The 24,070-nt window shown below is 35.3% G+C and overlaps 1 protein-coding gene across 1 annotated transcript; it reads left to right on the forward strand.

Annotated features, from left to right (window-relative positions):
- Positions 1-6: 6 nt before the first annotated feature.
- LOC129760378 (histone lysine acetyltransferase CREBBP-like) lies at positions 7-22,196 on the forward strand. The gene is made up of 5 exons (XM_055758028.1): positions 7-919; positions 17,425-17,678; positions 17,760-21,525; positions 21,592-21,881; positions 21,954-22,196. The coding sequence occupies exons 1-5, from the start codon at positions 862-864 to the stop codon at positions 22,179-22,181; spliced, it is 4,596 nt and encodes a 1,531-aa protein (XP_055614003.1). The 5' UTR covers positions 7-861; the 3' UTR covers positions 22,182-22,196.
- The last annotated feature ends 1,874 nt before the right edge of the window (positions 22,197-24,070 follow it).

Raw genomic sequence — 24,070 nt, forward strand, 5'->3', positions numbered from 1 at the left:
GCCATTCCCAAAGGGGATCAGCGAAGTGTTGCCCGAGTTCTGCCCAATGTTGGGTTCGTTTAGTGAAGTGTTGGTCCGCTCGGATTGGAAACGTTTCGTATCATTCGAAGCTAGACGTGCGAGAGAGTCGCGCATTTCCAAGTGATGTGAAAATGAAAATAGGAAAAATTATGTGATGGAGAAAATTGTTTTTCCAATAATTTATTGTCTCGGAGAATAGCAGTAAAAATTTCCGCGGATATTTCAAATATCTGCAAGTTGAAAAGTAGTGTTTCATAAATCGTTTAAAATTCAAAATGAATTTATCGGCGCGGAACGTTTTGTCCAGAAGCAATCGTAAAAGGATTAACGATGGAAGTACTCGCACGACGAATAGATTCACCTGTAATTTTTGTTACATGCTTGATGAACTTGGCTATCGCCTAACAAATCCGGAAAATATTCTACAACCGTAAACAGAACCAGAACAGTTTAAAATCGGGAAACTGGGCCCAAAAAGTATCGTCAACAAAACTTGTGACATTCTCGCTGCCCAATGTTTACAACAAACCACGCAAATCGTGCATGTATTTTATCGTTGGTCGATTTTGTTTTTTTTTTTAAAGAAAAAGGGCGTTCGTGGACTTGGTTTGTCTTCTTGAACATCAAATAAAAGTTATAAAACATTACGGAGACACTTTCATGAACTGTAAAAAAATCCAGCGGGCTGTGCATTTAATGGAAGAAAAAGAGTGTACCTCCAGAGGCAAGGATTAATAAACGTTTTCAACCTGTTCTATCTGCCGGGAAATCACCGGAGCTCGCAGCTTCCGGTGTTCCGGTGCCTTGTGGTCCAATCAGTGGATACGCTAAGGATACGCAATGGCTGAACACATGGAGGAACCGCCGCTGAAGCGGGCCAAGATGCGGGATGCCAATGGTAAGTGTACTGTTTGGCTCTCTCGATTATTTTTGTGTTGATTATTTGACGAGACAAGGGAGTGTGAAATAGAAATAAAAAAATATCGGTTTGACGGTTTCAAGTCAGCCTTAAAAAGTCATCGGATTGAAATCATTTAAAAAATTTAATGTTAAAAAATTGAAATCGAATTAATCCGTTAAGTAAAAATTTTAAGAGAAATTGTCCAACATATTTTGTTAGAAACTTATATTTTTTTCTACGAAATTCTTCAAATTTTTTATTGCTAGATCACCTTTATTTTATTTCGGGGGGATTTTTTTTAAATTGTTTTTTCAGATTTTTGGTCAGAGACTTTTTTTTAAAATATGTCAAGAGTCATTTTTTTGTATTTATTTAATTTATTGATTTATCGAAATTACGACAGTCTTCAAGTTACATGTAACTATTGTACATGGTCAAGGATGGAAAACGTTAAGAGGGCTTAAAAAAATATTTAAGGTTACTTGAAATTTGTTTTGAAATTGTTTTTATGGGTCAAATCAAATCAATTACATTTTCTAATCGCTTAAAAATTACGGATGTCAATAAGAAAACAAAATTTAAAATTAGTCGAGAAAAAAATTAAATTTGGCTGAATATTTTTATTTTTTATTTGTAGTAATTTTTTTAAATAAAATATGACTAAAGTTAACCGCCTTTAAACAGAACAGAATAAGATTTTTTTTTACCGAAATAGAAAAAAATTATGTTACATATTTTCCTAACCCTTTAATGTTGAATATTCAATTTTTTAAGATTGTAGGTATTTATTTTGTGAAAATTAATTTTTTTTATAATTTTCTACGGTTTAAGATTTGTTTTTATTTTTAAAATTTTCTAAGTTATGAAAAAAGATAACAAGAAAATTTAATTTAAATCAAACTATTTAAGGTATAAACTTACTTATTTGATCTAAAATTGTAAATTTTTAAACGGTACAACATTCCGGAGATGATTTTTTTTGTGTTTTTGAATATGATTTTCATAGTTCTAGGTGAAAAGGAAAAAAAATATGTTTAAATCACAAAGTGAATTTTTTTGTCTTCAACATATTTTTTAAAATTAAAAATTAAAATATTTGTAAATTTTTTTATTTGAAGCGGCTTGGTTTAAAATTTGAATTTGTTCGAAAAATCAGGGAAAAACATTTTGAGGGTTTAAAAATGTTTTTATTAAAAAAATATTTCCAAACAAGTTTCAACTGAAAATTTGTTTCTTCACAAAATGAAGATTATTTTTAACAAACAGGGGATAAATCAGCTTTAAAATATTTTGTATTTGATTAATACTTGGAATTTATGGAAAAAAATCGAACTAAACTACAAAATATTTAGAATAATTTCATTTGAATGATGTAAAAAAAACCTAAAATTGATTTTTATTTTCGTTAAAAAAATTAAAATTCGAAAACATGTTTTAAAATTGAAACCGTTAGCAATTTAAAAGTACAAACTCATACCGTATTTGTTTTCTCCCCTCGATCAGTGTTCCACCGTACCCGACAAAAACAAACACAAATCGTCGCCAGTGTATTGCTACCTCACTCACTCACACGCTCTCTCGCAACACTGGCAAAATTATCGGTGGGCCACCGTCCGTAAGCAGAACTCCGACAGGTCAAAACCAGTGCAACACCGTCCGAATAAACAAACAGTTTGACAGCACCTAGTGGTGCACCAGTACAACACTAGTGCTACACTCGGCATAAACAAATACGGTATCAGTTTGCTTTTTGCATGGATCGATTTTGGCACACGTGCCACAGAATTGATTTTTTTTTAAATATTCTGGTTTTAAAGGGTTCTTCACTTTAAAACTAAAATTTTACGGTTTTTAGAAAATCCACAATAAATTCTGCCATCCTTGGAGGACGTTTCTTAGTTTGTTTCAACAACTTTGATAAAGATAGCAAAACAAATTTGAATCATGTGTTAAAAATAGCAGATACGTAGATGGTTGAAAAATTTCGTGAAAATTCTGTAGAAATAAAAACAAAAAAAAAATCGGTAATTTCCCCCCGAAAAGTCAGAATAACCCAAAATAATCTTTGAGAAACTAAAATACGAAGACATATAAATATTTAATAAATTTGCGACATTTGCCCTTTCCCAAATTAGGTTACCGTTGAGTCGGTCTCCCTTCTACTAAGATAGAATAAATTGATACTCTCGGCAAAATGAAACTTTATAGACAAAATACCTTATCAAATTCAGGACTGCGAAGAAATCTTAGCCCGAAAACACCTAAATTCGGAAATCTAAATCCCACTGGACCAAATTTCATAAATTTTATATCTATAAATTTTTAAAATGTTGTGTTCAATCAAAGGCCGTGCGAACGGGGGGGTTTTTAGGGGTTTAACCCCCCCCCCCCCCCCCATGAAGATTTTTTCAGAATAAAATTTTCACTGAATTGTCGGAAAATTACTGGATCTTGAAAGGTGTTTAAAACAAAAGTGTTACCAAGCAAGCCTCCGGCGGAATTTATTCTTAAACTAGCTGACCCGGTGTGCTTTGCTACACCTTTCAAAAACAAATAATATTTTCCGAAATTATTCAAATTTTTATTGTTTTATTGGAATTATTTTGTATCAGATTATAATTTGCAATGAATTGCAATACAAAGATGACTTAAACTAATTTTCTGAATCTTGATCTATGCCAAATTTGGTTTTATTTACGTAGTTAATTCTTGAGTTATGTATAAACTTGAAAGAAAGTACCACCCCCCTTCCGTTCTGTCTATTGAATGGAGGGAGGAGAACTTAATATTCATAAAAGTATTTTGCGAATTAAAATACTTTATGAAACCAAACTTGGTTACATTTGCTCGATTAATTCTCGAATAATGCAAAAAAAAAATGTATGGAAGCCCCCTTTCTCCCTTTATATCTTTCCGCTGATAAAAAGGTGGGGCTTCCATTTATAATAGAAACATTTCTTGTATCCAAATACCCTCACATGCCAAATATGTTTGCATTTGCTCGATTAGCTCTCCAGTTATACTGAAGATTGTAAGGGAGACCTCTCCTCCCCTTTTCATCCACCTCGTCGAAGGAGTGAGGGTTACCAAATATTTATAGAAGCATTTATCGTACCCAAATATCGTTTCAAGCCACATATGGTTCCATTTGCTGTTGTAGTTCTCTCGTTATGCAGTGAAAATTGTATGAAACTCCCCTCCCTCTTTCCATTCTACCCGCTGGAAGAAGGAAGGGGTCTCAAACAATCATTAGAACATAACACGTTCCCAAATTATCGCCCATACCAAATTTGGTTCCATTTGTTTAATTTGTTTTTTAGTTATGTGAAAAATTTTAAGAGAGGCCCTTCCCCCCTTTATATCTCCTCACTGGAAAGAGGGAGGACTCTCAAATAATCATAGAAATATTTTTCGTATCCAAATACCCTCCCATGCCAAATTTGGTTCCATTTGCTTTATTAGTTTTTGATTTATGTAAAAAAATATAAAAGAGGCCCCCTCCCCCTTTCTATTGGAAAGAGGGAGTGGCCTCAAATAATCCTTGAAATATTTTTCGTATCCAAATACCTTCCCATGCCAAATTTGGTTCCAATATCTTGATTAGTTTTCGAGATATATGAAAAATTGTAAGGTAGACCCCCTCCCCCCTTTCTATCACCCCACTGAGAGGAAGGAGGGGTACCAAATACTCATAGAAACATTCCTCGTACCCAAATACCACCCCATGCCAAATTTGATACCATTTACTTGATTGGTTCTCGAGTTATGAAGACTTATTACTTTTATATGAAAGGTCCCCTCCCCCCTTCATATTAGAGGGAGGGGTCTCAAACCATAATAGGAACCTTCCCCGGCCTCCATTACCCCCACCTGCCAAGTTTCACGTAAATCGGTTCAGTAGTTTTCGAGTCTATAGGGAACAGACAGACAGACAGACAGAAATTCATTTTTATATATATAGACTAGCTGACCCGGTGTGCTCTGCTACACCTTTCAAAATCGAATGATATTTTCAAAATTTTATCAATTTTTTATTGTTTTGTTGGCATTATTTTAAATCAAATTATAACATAATTCATAAGCAACTGTTATAAAATGAGAGCTGCAGCTGGAGTTTCAAATTGCAACACAAAAATAACTTAAACTAATATTCTGAATCTTGATATATAAATTTGTGTTAAGGATCTGATAATTTTAATCTGTTTCTTAAAGCTTCGTGACCTTAAAAAAGGAGGGTCTCAAATTAATCGTACACAAACAATCTAACTTATAAAATATGGTTGTTTTTGCTTGATATGTTCTGGATTTATGCTGAAAACTGATTAGAGAGCCCCTCCCCTGTCCTTACCCTGCTGAATGGAGGTCGTGATTTTTAATAATCATACCTAATTTTTTCGTTCCCAAAAATCCTCTTATATCAAATATAGTTCCATTGGTTGATAAGTTTTTAAGCTTTACAACAAAATTTATATGGACCCTCCTCCTTTCTTCCCCTATCTACACTGTAAAGCGTAAGGATCTATAACAATCGTAGAAAGATATCTCGTAACCAAGTACCTTTCCATGCCATATTTGTTTCCATTTGTTGGCTTCGTTAGCATAAATTGAGAACTTATGCTAACACTATTGTATTTTGCTCACCTCCCTTCTCCTATGTACCTATTCACTGAAATGAGGATGGTGTGTCAGATAATCATAGAATCATACCAAAATGATTTTCCATGTTAAGTTTTGTCCATTTCTCGGATTTTGTAAAAAAAAAGTTAAATGTAAGCCTCCTCCCTTTCTATATTCCCAATTCTATCATTCTACTGCAAGAAAGGAATTGTTTCACATAGAAAAAGTATTTTTCGTACTTAAATACCTTTTGATGCCAAATTTGGTTTCATTTGCTCGATAAATTCTCGAGTTATGCAAAAAAATTGTATGGAAGCCCCCCTTTCCCTCTTAATATCTTTCCGCTGAAAAAAAGGTGGGGCTTCAATTTATGATAGAAACATTTCTCGAATCCAAATACCTTCATATGTCAAATATGGTTCAATTTGCTCGATCAACTCTCCAGTTATACTGAAAATTGTAAGGGAGACCTTTCCTCCCCCTTTTCATCCACCTCTTTGAAGGAGTGAAGGATACCAAATATTCATAGAAGCATTTCTCGTCCCCAAATATCGTTCCATGCCGAATTTGGTTCCATTTGCTTTTGTTGTTTTTGAGTTATGATGTAAAAATTGTATGAAACTCCCCTCCCTCTTTCTTTTCTCCCCACTGGAAGAAGGAAGGATTCTCAAACAATCATTACAACATGTCACGTTCCCAAATACCCGCCCATGCCAAATTTGGTTCTGTTTGCTTAATTAGTTTTTGAGTTGTGTAAAAGATTATAAAAGAGGCCCCTCCCCCCTTTATTTCTCCCTACTGGAAAGAGGGATGGGTCTCAAATAAGCATATACATATTTTTCGTATCCAAATACCCTCCCATGCCAAATTTGGTTCCATTTGCTTTATTAGTTTTTTAGTTATGTAAAAAAATATGAAAGAGGCCCCCTCCCCGTTTCTACGAAAAAGAGGGAGGGGTCTCAAATAATCATTGAAAGATTTTTCGTATCCCAATACCTTCCTGTGCCAAATTTGGTTCCAATATCTTGATTAGTTTTCGAGTTATGTTAAAAATTTGTAAGGTAGCCCCCCTCCCCCTTCCTATCACCTCACTGAGAGGAGGGAGGGGTACCTAATATTCATAGGAATATTCTTCGTACCCAAATACCACCCCATGCCAATTTTGATACCATTTGCTTGATGCGTGCTCGAGTTATGCAAAAAATTGTCTTTTGTTTGGGAGGCCCCTCCCTCCCTTATTGAAAGAGGGAGGGGTCTCAAACCATAATAGGAACCTTCCCCGGCCTCCAATTCCCCCACCATCCAAGTTTCACGCAAATCGGTTCAGTAGTTTCCGAGCCTATAGGGAACAGACAGACAGACAGACAGACAGACAGACAGACATAAATTCATTTTTATATATATAGATAGATTACCCTTGGCTTGAAATATTTCATATTTGCACACTATATGAAGTTCAAGAATTAAAACAAATTTTTCATTGTAAATTTCGATTTGCAATACAATTACCCTTTTATATTGAAACTCTAAACTTTACATACCTACCTTGTCTATAGAATGGGTTCTTATTTAGAAGTGTGACTAAACAAGACTGCTTTAAACTTCAAAATCAATTCATCGAATTTGAATTTCATATATCGACAAGTCGGCAACCATGTAACAGGCGTTTACCTCTCACGATGATCAACAGAATTAGAAAAAAAAATCTAAAATCTATCATCCTCTTACTTATTACTAAAAATTTTGACTCACAAAATGTCGTTTATGTAATGCTGACATGAAATATTCTTCGAAAAACTTATTTCAGTCACCATTTTTATTTGTGTCCCTTGTCCTACAAAATGCTCAACATCACATTTAATAAGTTTTTGATTAATTACACATGGCCACAAAATTTAAATTTTTTTTATCAGCTGTTGTTATTGAAAAAGCATTTCAAAATAGGCAAAAATCTTTCAAGGATGTTGTGCACTTTTTTTTAACTAAACTTGAAAACAAAAACATAACATTTCAAAATAAAAGTTTTGAATCAATTATCAACTTTCATTAAGACTTCAAGTAATTTTGAGTTCTGCGAAAAAAGTTCTAGAGGTTTTCTGTGTTAATTTTCCTCTTTTAACGAATTTTGAAAGTAGTTTTAAATCAAATTTAATTTTAGATACTTTTTATAGCATAAATCTGATCGTTTGACAGGTTCCAATAATTTTTTGTGAATGAAATCAAGTTCTTTTTTAAACTTTCTGCAGTAATGTTAAATATACTAAATCATATCTTTTCAAATAAAGAAAAAGACTGTTGATTTTTACTGTTTTAGATCACGCATGGTCATCATCATCATAAAATTGTTCCTTAATTGAATGAAGTTTAAATGTAGGTTTGATTGTCAATTAGTTATCAATAAGGTTGCCAGAATTTTTTCAGCATGTATCCGGGCCGGACAAATCCCGGCAATATCATATATAAACCTGGCAAAATCCGAGCATTGATTTCAAAATTGACGACCATAAATCTGGGCAATACCCGAGCAAATTTTGTCAAACCCCAGAAATTACTCAACATAAATCAAGAGAAAAAATTGTAAAATAAATATTTTTCATCAAAACTCATCGACAGGATTTCTGTTGCATTTTAGGCTTCCAATAAACCTTTTATTATAAGTTTTGAAAAATTTTGCTCAAAAAATTTCGGTTTGGAGGCATAAATGAAAAAAAAATTACATCACAATTCGTTTTTTTTTTGTTAGATCAAAAAAATAAATAAATAAATAAATAAGGGAAATTTTCAATGAAATTCGGGCAATTGCGCCAGGCCGGACTGTTCCAAATTATGTATTCAATATCCGGACAAAACCCGGATAAAACCGGGCAATCTGGCAGCCTTAGTTATCAATGAATGAGATCACATAAAACTGACACACTTTAAAACTCCATATAATGAAAACAAAATGTGATAGTGAATATTTAACAAAAAAATCAATTTCAGTACGTTTAAATTTACCTTAAACATAAGCACAAAAATGCTGTTCTCTTGAATTAGTAATTAAATTCTATAAACAAGTTTTCTAACGGTAAGAAACGTTTAAAAAAAAGATCCTTCTTAAATGTTCAAAAATTTATTTTTTCCATATTCATATTTTGTTTTAATTTTCAAATAAATTAACCGAATATTAAAGTACATATTTTTTTCAATTTTCAAAAAAAAATAGAATTTTAAAGTCAAGCTATTTGAATTTTTAGAAATATTTTTGATAAGTTTGTCTATGTTTTTTAATTCTGAATTTCTGTGTTCTAAAAATATAAACCTTTTATTTTTTACCAATAAAAAATTTACATTTCAAATCGCGATTATGATAATTTTTCAAATTCAAACACTACACCGGAATTTTTTAATCAACCCTTCGTGATAATGAACAAAAGAAATCTGTACAAACACGTGAAAAGGATGTATCTCCATATATGGCGAATCGAGAAAAACGCGTTTGAAAAAAGTACAACCTATTTTAAATCGCTAATTAAAAATTACTTGAAATTTTTGATTTTTATGATAGCTTTACGATTTTTAGGAGCATCCTCTATATGTTGGAATAGAGGAATATCAATTTGCATGAAAAAATAACGCGCTATCGTAGATAGAACCTACTTCACGTAACATTTTGTCTAACCTGTTTATACACCCTTTGCTATTTTCTTATTTTTAGCTTTAGTTACAAGCTCGCATTCATTTGTAACTATGTTTTTATGTTGAATAAAGAGTTAAATTGATTATTTTGAGTTTGTTGGCGGAGTAGTAGCGAAAAATGGTTTCGGAGTAAAGGGTGTATATCCATGTAATGGCAGTTCTGGTTTAATAATGTTTATAGATCCTTTACTCAAATTGAGTTTTTAATGTAACGGAACCTTATTTTCTCAAAAGGTTTTTTGGCAGGAAAATTTTGAAGACTCTCAAACCATCATTTTTTTTAAAGTTATGTAAATTTGTGCTGTAAAGTTTGGAAGACTGCGATGGCGGAAATGGGATAAGCGAGGAATGAGAATCTAAACTAAAAGATTCATTAACGGTAAAACGGGAAAATTGGATGTTCGAAAAGTATTCGTATTTCTGCAAATATTCGAAATGTGTCTCACCATAAATCCTGATCGAACGTTAAGCATAAAGATAAGTATCAGATTTAAATATGTAAAAACTATCTGAAGCAATCCCTTACACAATAGACAAACAGAGAAGTCAATCGTAGGCCCCATTAATGCTTTTTTAATAATTGTGATATTTTTTATGATTAAGATTTTTCCTTATTAATGGATTTTAGTGTATTGTACTTAACCATAATTTTTTTTAAATGACACACAAATATTTCAATTAAAATTGTCGAGACACATTGTCATAGTATTATTCTCACTAAGAATTATGTGAATTTTTTTTTTAGAAATTGAATGACGTGATTTTGAAGAAATGGTGTTTGCATGCGAAAACTGTTAACGATTTCGACAGCAATAATTTCTAAATTTTATATCAGAAAAGCTCAAACATCCTCCGACGAAATCGTGTTACATTCTATATTTTATCTCTTTTGAATGTTTCGGTTTGTGAGTACTTCTCACATTATAAATTTAGGCAGAATTTAAAGTTAAAAATTGCATGCATTTATGCAATAATGGTCCAATGATACAAGTTGTTGTATTCATGTATGTTACTTCATATCTCTTATTCTTCTACACGTATATAAAAAAACACAGTTTAGCGAACGTAATTTAGTGAACGTAATTCAAACGCTATCCTCAGGTTCGGCCTGCAAATCTGAGCTGTTATTTATGAATAAGAAACATGTTTAAAACATTGTAACAGAACTTAAAGGTACAAGAATTTTTGTTCAAGTGACTTAAATGATACACCGTGACAGGGTTTCGAATTCGACTTATTGACGAATTAGGTTCATTTAAAATATTTCAAGTACCAGTCAAGTTCCACTAGAAATTTAAAAAAGAACTCTAAGACATTGAAGATAAAACGTAAAGCGCATCGTTCAAGCTCGGTTTTATTGGAAAAAGGGTTCAATAAGATTGCAATAAAAAGTGAATCCGTTCACTTCCTATGAAACCATAGGAATGTAGAAGAAAAATTCACAATGGCAAGTTTCAAGTTTTATTATGCGTTTTCAATTTTTTTTATTAAAACCTGAATAGTTTTAATTGATTAAGTGTATACAAGAAGTAATTATGTTTAAAAAAGAGTCTATTATATTAAAACCGTAATATCATTAAAAGAAATTTTCGAAAAGCTTTTGAATAATTGGAACATAAATATTTAGAAAAAAAGCATTTGGAAAAATAAAGAATAGAAATAATAATCTCAATAATAAAGGAAGACCAAAAGAACTGGATGTATAATATTAGATCGCACTAGTCAAAAGTGTCTCCAAATCATATCCTACCCCCATTTCCAAACCAAAATTGTTTTGCTAGGATGCAGAGGTGACCTCGGTCCTAAAGCATGAGTTATGAATCTTTCAATCCTTTTTCTCTATTTTCCTTCTATCCATTGACTACTAGGACGTGGCCAGCGCCGTTATTGATGTTTAAAGAGAGAGCAAAAGTTTTGTTCATTGTGAATGTGCTGTCAATCCCAGACACCATTCTGTTGACCTCTGGACAAAATTGATGGCCTCGGTCAATCACGGAGTAGCAACCATTGGCGATGTGGAACTTGTTCTACTGAGCCACACCTGCGATCATGGAATTCGAAATGTTGATACACTATAACAGTGTCTTAATTACAATGAGATTTTTTTTTTTGCGTTGAATTGAATATTGCTTTGCAACTTTTTATGATTCACTTCGAGTTCAATGATTTAAGGTGGATGTGAGTAGTCAATCAAGCTAAGCTAAGCTAACGGAATCTTATTTTCTCAAAAGGGTTTTACCGTTAAGTGGTACAAGTGTTGGCCTATCACGAGGTACTGAAAATGATTTTTGTTTACTTTTGGAGATAGATCCTTTTCACGTGTTGGTACAGAAATTTAAATTAAGATGAATAATAAATAACATTATTATCATTTTCCTAACAATCATGGTTAATTTTTATCTGACCTGACCTTCAATGTAGAATTCATTTTTTTTTTTAATTTGTGTTATGGATATATTTATTTCAAATTTGAAAACTAGATTGCTTGGAAATGAAGCAAATGTCTAATTCCGAATAAGGTTTATTTTGAAAAAATTTTCAACGACTTACCGAAAATATCATTGATTTGATACTTTCATTGTGGTTTGTTTTGGAAATTTTTATTAATTTTATCAGTAAAATTTATTATATTTAGAGATTGTGTGATAATCATGAGTGAGAAAATTATGCTAAAAATTCATTTCCTTTTTAATTGTGTATTTTTGGTATTGTTATTATTTTTAGCTAAATTTGAATTTCTAAACAAACCCCCCATATAAAAATCTATCGAATCTTAAAATTCATTCAATTCATCATGACGAAACGTTTTTCAGATACTTTGTAAACCATTCGGGAAGAGAGGGAAAATGAGTAAAACGCTGGGAATATTGGGGATTTTATTAAAAAAAAATATTTTTCAATCAAAGCGCATTTATTTGTTTAGCAAAGATTCGTCGTAGAAAAATTTCTCGACCATAAACTATTTCTTAGCTCTCGCATACTATGCACTGCAGTGAATGTACAAAAAATGTTTAAATTATATAAACTTTTCATAACTGTGGAGATTTAATACGTTAAGTCATGGCAGTTAATTTCTTAAGCGTAAATATTTAAAGATTGTTTGCCGTTGTGCATTTTCTTTACGAATATAAGGGAAAATAGAACCTAAAAACCTGAATGAAGAAATGAGTAAAATTTAAAAAAAAATCTCAATGCTGCGACTTTATAGTTCTGATGTGAATTCAAACGTTGAAATCGGACAGTTTTCGATTGAATTCACATCTCGAAAACTAAGATTTAAGCTCAACATCTATCTTATAACTGGAATTATTATACACTAGTCCAAAATTTAATCTGCATCAGGAACTCTTTTTTTCAGAAAAACACGATATGCTGAATCGAAATTCGAAAAAAATATCAGAAATCTAACGAACACTTTTAAACTGGAAGAGTTATTTTGAAGAGTTCGTCAAAAATATCGAACTAGTTTGGTGAAAAAAAAATCGATTGTCAATAGAACTTTAAAAGAGAGATACGAACTTAGTTATTCAACCTTTGATTTATTTTATCAGAGAGTTATCATCAATGAATACTAAGAAGCGATTTAGATTGATAATTAATTCCGTTTCGAAGATTTTTTTGATCTTCGAAAATCAGTATTTGAAAACATGAGAATATGGGTGGTGTGGGGGGGGGGGGGGGGGGGGTAAGCATCAGCGTTACGTAATTTTCATAGGGGGGTACGTCGAATCGTTACGATTTGTGACATATGGGGGGAGGGGGTCAAAAAAGTGCATTTTTTGCGTTACGTAATTTATGGATGCCGCCTAAAATCTCGTGGTATTTGTCTATTTGTTTTCGAAAATACTTTCTTCTAATTTAGCTCAATTTTAATTTTTGAAAATCGGGAACTATCCCTTGCGGGAAAAAATGCCGGAAACAAAAACAAAAAAACAAAAAGATGCCACCATTTTATTTGTTTAATGATGAACGCACAGAAAGCAGAAGGTGTAAAACGATACCAAGTTTTGTATGATTGTTGTATACATTTTTTTACCTTAACCAGTAGGATTTTCGAATAAAAACATGCATTTTTTGAAATAGCACTGAAAATTCAGACTAAGATTTTAGATAAATTTAACAGAATTTAGGTAAATAGATTCACTCACTGATTAAGTATTCAAATGAGAATGATGTTACGGAACCTGTTTTAAGAACTTAAGAAGAAAAATATTAGAATATCAATCAGCAGCCAAGCTATAAAATACAACATGATTTCCTATTTCAAAAATAAAATAAGTGTCAGATATTAAAATTTAAATTCGAATAATGAATCCAAACTTGAAATTAAATTGATTTATAAATCGGTTTTTCCATACGCAATTAATCGCCCATTATTATGTTTCCAATTTCAGAATTCAGAAGCAAGATTTCAATAGTAAAATTCAGTATTTCAACTTGAAACATTAGAAGTGTTATGTAAATGACATGGCATCATATAAAAACTATAAATGCTTTATTATAAAAATAAAGCATTTTTCCGTATAACAAGCAAAGATGGTGTGCAAGACTGAAAAGAATGTAACAATTTTCGGTTAAGGTTAGGACAACTAGAATAATTTTTCTATCGTATTACCATCACCGTATTCTGGTTAACCTTTGAGTTTGAAGATTAAACTAAAATTAAAAATTAATTTAAGTCAACTCGCACTTTTACGTTACACTTGCATATAAATTTTATTTGTGGTTTTTGGAACAAGGAAAACCATAAAGTCTCAATTGAGAAAACCGGAGAAAAACCGGGAATTTGAAAATGCAAACTTGCTGGCCACCCTGAATTATTTGGATTTTAAAACAGAAATAAGTCGAAAACAGGGAAACTAATAATCTAAATCCATTTTTTAGTAACCAGTACACAGTACTATGATTTCAGAAATTATAATTCAAATAACATCCGAAAATCACATACCTACCCAAAATCAGAATAAAAAAAACAACAACAATAGTACCGTAAAACGGGGTAAGATTGATCACTTTTTTTCAATACTTCTAGATTATTTTTTCTTTTAAGGAGAATGTGGCATGTTTCATATTTCTAAAAACAGTACTGGACTTCTATGAACGTAAAACATGGTTTTGGAAATTTATTAGACTACTTTAAATTTGATTTAAAAATCGATTTCGTCTTTGTTGGATGCTTTGGAATAACATTGATCAGTCTCTATTTTGACGGTTTTAAAGAGTTTTCTTGATCATAAAGGATACAAAACACCTTCATAATATTTACAAATGGTAGTAATTGATAAACTAAGGCAGTTCGTGTGCAATTAAGATCGAAAGATGGGCAATGATGCTACATAAATTAAGGGGCTCATTTTTTAACATTACTTGTAAAATTTGAACTACAAAAAAAAATTTGCCTTTTTCACTCAATTTTCTAGGCCCTTGCAATATTCCCCTTTAATTCTTTCCTTAAAACTCTACCATTTGATAGGGTTTCTAGTCTTTTGTCCTAGACCGGCTTTATCTTGGAAAACGTCCCTCTTTTTTAAATATCAAAAATTTACTTCAAAATATGTACAAAAAAAAAAATACATTATGGGTTTTTCGTTTCTTTTAGAGTTATAAAAGAAATAAAATATGATTTTTCGAAAAATTTTCACGAAAAAATCTAACGGTAGAATATATTTTCCTCAAGATTTTAGAAACCTTTGATCCCCAAAATTGTTTTTTTGACAAATGTTTCATGCAATCTGATGATTTTAAGTTTTGTAGCACAAATCTCTATTCAAGTTGACATGCTAATTTGATATTATGTTTCGATGTTCCTACTACAAAATATACATTTTTTTTTCTAGAAAAACTGAAATTTTCACAAAGGCTTAAAACAACTTAAAACAAAATGTCAATTTCATTGGATTCGTTCCAAAAATTTATGAAAACCTGTCAATTTGATACAGAAAGACTACATATTAAAAGACGTCGAAATATTTGTCATGGTTTCTTACCGGTTAACAAGTTATGGAAAACAATTGTTAGAAAGTTGAGGGCATTACATTGAATTTTTTTTTTATTCATCATGATTTTATAATAAAAAAACGAGTATAAAAATACTGGAAAAATCATCATTTTGTACCGGAAAAAACTTTGGAATTTCAAAACGGGAAACCGTTGCAGTTTAATGCTATTTTAATTAAGTTTATTTGATAAATTATTAACATGAACGTGCCTTTATCAATTTCTATTTAACAATTTTTAAAATGTTAATACGTCGACATGGACATAACCCAAACCCCCTCCCCCCGTGGACGAGCGTAGACATTTCCAAAAGAGGATTTTTAGGTAAAATTTTCATTACATCGTGTAAGTTAAAATTTTTCAGGATTTTCCTTGTGAAAATTACCGTAGAACCAATCATCAATGCAAGCGTGAGTTTTCAAAAGGACGTATGTCGCAAAAGTAAACAAATTGAGTTACTGTTTGCACGGTATAGTAAATTTTATTTTCTTCTGTATGAATTAACTGTTTGTACAAAAAAAAAATAATATGCCGTTAGCTATACAAATATACAAACGACCTATGTCATCTTTTCTCAGTGTTTTCGAAATTCTTCTTTACACCTCTTTTTGGTAAAACGACGCATCTGTCAAAACAAATAATATCGCACACACAGCAGATAGGATCGCAGCACAGATCTGATTTGACGCATAATGAAAACAATTTGTCCAAGCGACGAATCATAAAGGGTGTATGTAAATATTAAACTGTCACAACGACGAATCATTATGGCGTATGTGAAAAAAAAACTCAACAATACGGTGTAAAATATTTTTTTTAACAAATTCACTAGGAAACAGCAAAAAATCCAGTATGCTCAAACCTATAATTAAAACATTATTGTTTTTCCTACAGCTGCCATGATAAAACTTGATTCTAGATCAAACAGCTTTAAATAGCATTTATTTATATTAACATAATTTTGTCCCTCCTTTTTCTCAGATTTTGTCTGATGTTACATACGTCCTTTTGAAAACTCACGCTTGAATGGATCAGTGTCCAGCAGTCCGTAGACGACGTTAAAGACTGTCGTCGAAAGAAAATGAATCTTCGCCAAGATCCTGTGCATAGAGAGACGAATGTCCATTATCTTCGGACGGAGTGATTTCCAGCTTTCCACCTGGAGCAGCTATATTTTTCTCAGATACGACAGACCTCAACCTTTACAATGGTATTGGTTTTGCGTTAGAAATCGGAAGATCGAGTGCATAGCGTTCGTGTTGGGTTTTCTTTTCGGTCGCCGAATGCACTTGATTTTCAAACACATTTTGGGTGTCTCTTGTTACTTTTCTTCCGTTTTCTTTTGAGCTGTGAAAAATTTCAGCCCCCTAAATATTTTGGATGTATGTATTCAGAAGCATTGGAATGAACTATCACCCTACAATTCGATCAGGAGAACGTGAAGATGAATTGAGAGAGTTGATTCAGTAGGTGACATCAACACTATCAACTGAGCCACCGGGTATCGACATTGGCGCGCTCTTCTCTCGCTTTCACATATCGTCCGATATCACCAATACTGTTACCAAAACATGCTCGATCTAGAGTTTTGTTTTCAAAAAGAGTAAACCGGTATGCGTGAGAACTTCGGTCCAGGCCGAGAAACAACCAATCAAAGCCGCTTTGAAGAGAGATTGTAATTTACCTCTCTCTTGCTCTTGCTTTTGAAAAACTCACCTGTTAGCTGTTTTTGCCCTTTTGCCAGTAGATCTCTAAAGAGCAAAGCATGAGAACAGGAAACTGTCGGAGGGGAAATTGAGGTTCATTCCATGATGGACAGTGCAGCAGCCAGTGAATCCTTTTTTTTTTGAACAAAAATTTTCATTCCGGGATCATGGTTAAGCCTTTTTCGAAATCGTTTCCTCATTCTAGCGAATTGGATTAACTTATTCTAAAAGAAGCGGTAGATTATGTACATAACTTTTATACACTTAACTTTTCCTTGATCTGTAAAATTAGGTTAATTCAAATGATATAAATTAATGAATTTTCGTTGTTAAAATCACAAGTATAAAAAAATTCCGACACCATTTAAAGCATTAATGTACGTATAAGATAAGATATATTTAAGGAATAATATCTTTTTATGAACTACTTTTGTTAAGGCTTTTTTCCTGCGAACTGATGTCAAACATAACGGTTGCTACCATTCATATCTTTCTTCTTTACAGAGGGCATCCTCGACACGATGTTCGACCTGGAGAGCCACCTCCCGGACGAACTGATGGGCGACAACAGTTGGGTGGACACGCTAACAGGAGGCGGTAAGCCCCCAGGGCCCGGTCCAGGACCGCAAATGAATGGTACCGGCGGGCCGGATGATCCCGGCGGAACATCCAACATGGCCCAAATGGCTCAGATGCGGCAGCAACAGCTACATCAACAGCAACAACAACAACAGCTACACCATCTCATGGTACAGCAGGTGAGCTACTTTTCCTTGAAGCGATTTCAAGGGTTTATCAAACGAAATACTTTATCAATGATTTCCTTTTCTATCTACTAGGGTAACAAAAATATGCCAGGACAACAAATGTTAGGAATGGGGCTAGCCAACAAGAATCCTAATATGATGCCTATAAACCAAAGTATGACCAACAACATGGTAGTCGGATCGATGGGTGGAGGCACTATGATGGGGGTCAATAGTATTGCACAGAATAATGGAGGCGGATCGATTATTACGAATAGTAATATGGGACTCAGTGGTGGAGTTATGACCGGTGGCGGAATTGTGATAAACAACAACATGAAACAGGGTGGACCAAATCCGGGACTGATGCATCAGTTGCAACCCAACGCGATGCAAAACGGACCGATGAACAATCCCGGACGCATAGGTATGCCTGGACAACCGGGACAGCATATGCAGCGGCCTCATATGAATCAAGGTCTACGGCAGCTCATGAACCACAACGTAGGAGGGATGGGAACCCAAATGAACCAAATAGGAGGACCAGGTGTCCCTTTTGGAGGATACCAGCAACCAAATGTGAACGTGATGAATGCCGGTGGCTTGGCTCCGGTACGAGGATCTCCTCCAACAATGGCCCGGATGCCAAACATGCCAATGGCCGGAGCGAGGATGGGAAATCCGCTTGGAGCAAACATCATGCCAGGTCCTGGAATTGGTATGAACGTTGTTAACGAAGGCGGTGTAGCACCACAAGCTCAACCTCAAGCGCCTTCTCCAGCTCAACCTCAATCCGGAAAACCCACAGCCCAAATTCGACCACAATCGGCAACCCAAAATCAACCCATGAACCAGATGAATTCTGCGGGCCCTGTGGGCGCAGCAGGTGCTCCATCAGGTGCTACCGGTACTCAACCAATCGCAGCTCAAGGTGGTCCGGGTAATCCTTTATTAGCTGATCCTGAAAAACGGAAACTTATTCAACAACAGCTGGTTCTGTTACTACACGCTCACAAATGCCAACGAAGGGAAACAGAAAATCCAAACAGCAACAATTGCACTCTTGCCCATTGTCGAACGATGAAAGAAGTGCTAACCCATATGCAATCCTGTCAACTAGGAAAAAATTGTCCGAAAACTCATTGTTCTTCGTCCCGACAAATCATCAACCATTGGAAGAATTGTCAGCGACAGGACTGTCCGGTTTGTTTGCCTTTACGAGATACCAACAAGTACAAGAATCCCCAACAAGCCGGACAGCAGCAGCAACAACAACAACAACAGCAACAGCAAAATCAACAAAATCAGCTCAAAAACCAGTTACAGCAGGGTGTCGGACAGGACCCTACCCAACAACAACAACAGCAACCAGGACAACAAGGTTCAAATCAGTCGGGCCAAATGCCAGGACCATTTAATCAAATCGGAGGTGCTAATCAGGTCCAATGTCCATCTTCTTCTGCTCCGAACTCACTGCCAGGAAATGCTCAGATGCCATTACAGCAGGTGGGGCAACCTGGCATGCCTGGACAATCTCAGCAACAGCAACAACAACCTGGTGTTCCACAAATGGCTGGTGGTATGCGGAATTTACCTATGGGTGCGAATCAACCCGGCCAAGGTCAAGTTCGAATGATGATTCCGAATCAAATGATGAATAATGTACCTCCAAATGCTACCAGTGATGCTTCCAGCGTAGGACCTGGTGGACTGCCAGTCACGAGTCAGGCTCCAGGTGGTTCCAATCAAAATGTAGTCCAAATGAATGCTGGTCTTCAGCAACAACAACCAAATGCTCAACTGCAGCAACAAAATCAATCTCAAAATATCATTCCACTACCGGGCAATGTCATGTTTAATCAAGATGGCCAAGGTCCTGTTCAACAACAACAGCAACAACAAGGAGTAGCTGCAGGTGGTAACAATCCTGGAACGGCTGCAGGTGGAAGTGGAAATTTCCCTCCAAATCAAATGGTGGCTGCACCAGTACAAGGTACCAAAGATTGGCATCATTCCGTCACTCCTGATCTCCGAAATCACTTGGTACATAAATTGGTGCAAGCTATCTTCCCTTCACCCGACCCATCTACAATGTTCGACAAACGAATGTACAATTTGGTCGCGTACGCTAAGAAAGTCGAAGGTGATATGTATGAGATGGCCAATTCTCGTTCTGAATACTATCATCTGCTGGCGGAGAAAATATACAAAATCCAAAAAGAGCTAGAAGAAAAACGACAGAAGCGGAAAGAGCAGCAAATGCAACAACAACAAAGGCAAGCACAGGAACAGCAACAACAACTTCAGCAGCCCGGAGGCAATGCACAGATTCGATCCATGAATCCAAATCAAACACCAGGAATGATTGGTCCGAATCTAGGAGCAAATAATGTAATGCAAATGCCAAGACAAGTTGGGCCAAATATGCTAAACCAAAACCAACAAAACCTCATGTCTCAGAATCGAATGCCCTTGAATGCGGGGCAGCAACAACCTCAGATGTTCGTTTCACAACCTGGTCCGAGTCCAAACAATATGGGTCAGCAGCAGAACACCGTAATGCCCGGAGGACTCTCTCCCTTCCAACAACAACAACCAGGACTAAACAATCATCAGCCCGGAATGACGCCGCCTTCATCGCAACAAAATGTAGCGCAGTTCTTGAACGGTCCGTCTATTGCGGATAGCTCACCGAGTGGATTGCAACAGTTTAACGATATTATGAAGGCCAAGTTTAATGCAGGACAAGCAGCGGCGGCAGCAGCTGCTCAAAATAATTCCATGAGTGGTATGAGTGGTCAAACGGTAACACCTTCGATTCCGTCTCCCTTCGGAAATAGTAGTAGTGGAAGTTCCATGCAACAACAGCCCAACCAAACGTTCAATGGAAACCAAATGATGAACGCCAACTGCACATCCAATGCTGGACAACAACAGCGAAACAGTTTGGGACAGATGCCTTCAACGCCAACCGGCGCTGGAGATTTATTGAACTCATCAGGCAACAGTGTACCGATTCCATCCCCATCGCCAAGCTTAACACCAAATGGGCCAAGTCAACCACCACCCGTAAGCACACCAAATACACCAAATGTATCGGCACTGATAGCATCAGTACCGGAACCAACACCTCCTCCTGTAATATCTTCGCCTATACCAATATCGACGCCACCTCCACTAGGATCGTTGAGCAGCAGCGGTGCAACGCCAAGTGCTACCTCATCGACTACTTCCATTACTAGTACGGCATCCAGTGGGCCAACGACCACAACAACGGCCTCATCAGGAAGCTCTACCAGTACAACGCCAGCCTCGACGACCATCACCAGTAGTGCTTCTATTAACAGCAGTAGTAGCAGCTCAGTTCGAACCTCTTCATCGGCTCTCAGTTCACAGATGGCGGCACTGGAAGCGGCTGCCCGAGACAGTGATGAAGATTCGCAACCAGAAACAAGTGCAGCTAACAATTCTGGAAACGAATCTAATGCTAAGGGAGGCAAGCTAGAGATCAAGCAAGAATCGGATATCAAATCTGAACCCGACTCGAATCATATGGATACCTCCGACAGTACTTCAAATGCCGGCGGGGGCAAGAGTGTCAACAACGACAACTGTCCAAGCATCAAGCAAGAAATAAAGACTGAACCGATGGACACCAGTGAGGGTGGAGAGGGTGGTGACTCCGAGAAGAACAGTAAACTCGACGTAGTCAAGTGCAAGGAAGAACCCATGTCTCCCAATTCGGCTGCTGCAGCTGCGGCTGATGGATCCGGCACTGCGAATGCTGTTGTCAAAAGTGAACCGAAAGTCTTTCCCGAACCGATTCAATCGGATGACGCTGACAGCAAGAAGAAGTGTTGTAAGTATTCAAATGGAATGTTTAAATTTTGTTTTCTTTAATAATTTTTCCCTTACTTTTCGCTAGCATTTAAACCGGAGGAATTGCGAGAAGCCCTTATACCGACACTGGAAAAGTTGGTGGCCCAAGAACCAGAATCAATCCCGTTCAGGATGCCTGTGGATCCGACCTCTTTGGGCATTCCCGACTATTTCGATATCGTCCGGAAACCGATGGACTTGAGTACGATCCGAAAGAAGTTGGACTCGGGACAGTACTCCGACCCGTGGGAATATGTAGATGATGTATGGCTCATGTTTGACAATGCGTGGTTATACAATCGGAAAACGTCCCGAGTCTATCGGTACTGTACCAAGGTATGTGTGAAACAAGGATAAACTTCAGTTAGCTGAGTATTTTAACGTGTTTTTTCCTCTTTCAATTTTCAGTTGTCCGAAGTGTTCGAGCAAGAAATAGATCCGGTGATGCAATCTATGGGCTACTGCTGTGGTCGGAAGTATACTTTCAATCCCCAGGTGTTATGCTGCTACGGCAAACAGCTGTGTACGATACCGCGGGATGCCAAATACTATAGTTACCAAAACCGGTATGTAAAAGCTTGGATTTTATTATTCGAATTCAAATCAGTCCTTCTTCATCTTGAAGCGATATATTGATTGCATTATTTATTTTTCATAACATTTACTGCAACAGATAAACTGAAGTTAATTTAAAACAGTCGGTTGAACATGGTATTTAGATGTTTCTAATATTTAGGCCATGTTTCGATTTACGGTCTTGAAAATATCTTCGTTTTAGACAAAGAGCGCCAGATTAAAAGGCCACTCTGCAATTTGTTCTTTCACGTTCCTCGTTGAATGAATGCTCTGAGTTTATTTCCAACACTTCAACAGTGTTGTGAATGGCAGTATCCCCCTCTTCTCTGGACAGTTCATGAGTGGTTTCCTTTCCAACTTCACCACGAATGAATCCGACCATCCCTTGAAATGAAATTATTATTCATCGTTGAAAGTTAACCAAATTAACCGATTGCAATATTCCGGAGATGTAATTAGTCATTTGATCCAAACCTATTTGCTAGAATTGCCAAATAACGCAAAAACATTTTTTTTTTTAATTTTACGTGACACGTTTATAACGGTGAGGAAAAGAAAGGTTTTCTATTAACTGCCTTATGATTTACCGAGAATTTTGCAGTACTTAGGACAACTGTATTTCAAAAAAAGGAACATATCGATTAACGTCCGGTTGAAAAAAGTAAAGCACCTATCTCCCATATCTTGATAGGACGAGGAAAAAAAATTAATGTTACGACGGGTACAAACTCGCACCTGTAGACCTTTTGTTCTTTGGTAAAAACGTTTAAAATCGAAAGTATGTACATATGTACATATCAAAACACCTATGAACTGAACAATATAGCAAAAAGTAACGAAGTGTACAAAGAATCAACACCTGACAAAATTTTACGAGTGATTTTGTTACAATCTTAAAAAGGACAAGTGAACACTGAACATGTTCACAAAAATTTTCTCCTATTTTGATGAACCTTATTTTTAAAATGAACTCTTCTTAAATGAACTTACAAGGAGGGGAAAGTGTCTCTCTTTGATTTAAATGAGTTTTCTTTCTCCTCGCTCTCGACAACATTTCAACTGCATTATCGAATAGCGGTACAGTGGCTCTCGATTTTCGAAGAGTCAACCGAGACGACAAGAGAACTCCATCGACAAAAGCTAGCGTACGTAGACCTAGCGCCCTAGCGGTGTTTTCAACCCTCCTCCATGTTTTGGTTTTTTTCGAGAGAGCTTTGTTTTGTTGTTCAGCTGATTCTCTTTAAATTCAGTACATTCATCTCTGGTTTCTATTCCTGTGTAGGTATTGGTGAAATGAATTTTATTCCAATGAATTAGGCGTGAATTTCTGATTAGTTTCGATCTTTCGGAAACGAAAAAAAAAACCAAAATTAATAAGTACACCGAAAGAAAAACCATGGTAAACGTTACCATATTCAAGGGTTAATTTAAAAATAAAAACAGATGGATTTTTTTTGAGTGCGTTTTTGTTTATCTTGAACATGAGTGTGTTTAAAATTACCATGTGTATGCGTTAGGGTGCGTTACGACGTACAATTTTACCGTGCCATAGTAATTATGACAAAATAATGGTAATTTATCCATGCATTCAATGAAACCATTTAAAATTTAAAAAATGCTGGTTTATTTATCCATCACTGTTATTATCCACGTTATTTTTTCTCACATAAATATTGTTCAGCGTTAATGATCAGGAACTATAAACCTAACTGAATAAAGATTCCTTCGACATTTGGCCTCCGGTGTTCCGCCGTTGTCCAAAGATTGTATTTTTGCCCTCGTGAATCATCGTCGCCCCGTGCACTAAAAATAAAATATAAAAGAAATGTCAAATATTGTGCAGAAATACTAATGAAATTCACTTACTCTTGAACATTTTTTGACCTGTTGAAATTAGCGGTAGTTGATGACTCGATTATGCGTTCTTGCGTTGATGCACTTCAGATTGT

Source organism: Uranotaenia lowii, unplaced genomic scaffold, assembly GCF_029784155.1.
Source record: "Uranotaenia lowii strain MFRU-FL unplaced genomic scaffold, ASM2978415v1 HiC_scaffold_594, whole genome shotgun sequence".
Classification (NCBI taxonomy): Eukaryota; Metazoa; Arthropoda; class Insecta; order Diptera; family Culicidae; genus Uranotaenia; species Uranotaenia lowii.

Bases quoted from the DNA above. Each gene is read 5' to 3' on its own strand.
- LOC129760378 (XM_055758028.1), top strand. From the start codon at position 862: ATGGCTGAACACATGGAGGAACCGCCGCTGAAGCGGGCCAAGATGCGG. The intron at 920-17,424 runs GTAAGTGTACTG...TCTTCTTTACAG, and splicing joins CAAGATGCGGGATGCCAATG to AGGGCATCCTCGACACGATG. The intron at 17,679-17,759 runs GTGAGCTACTTT...TCTATCTACTAG, and splicing joins ACCATCTCATGGTACAGCAG to GGTAACAAAAATATGCCAGG.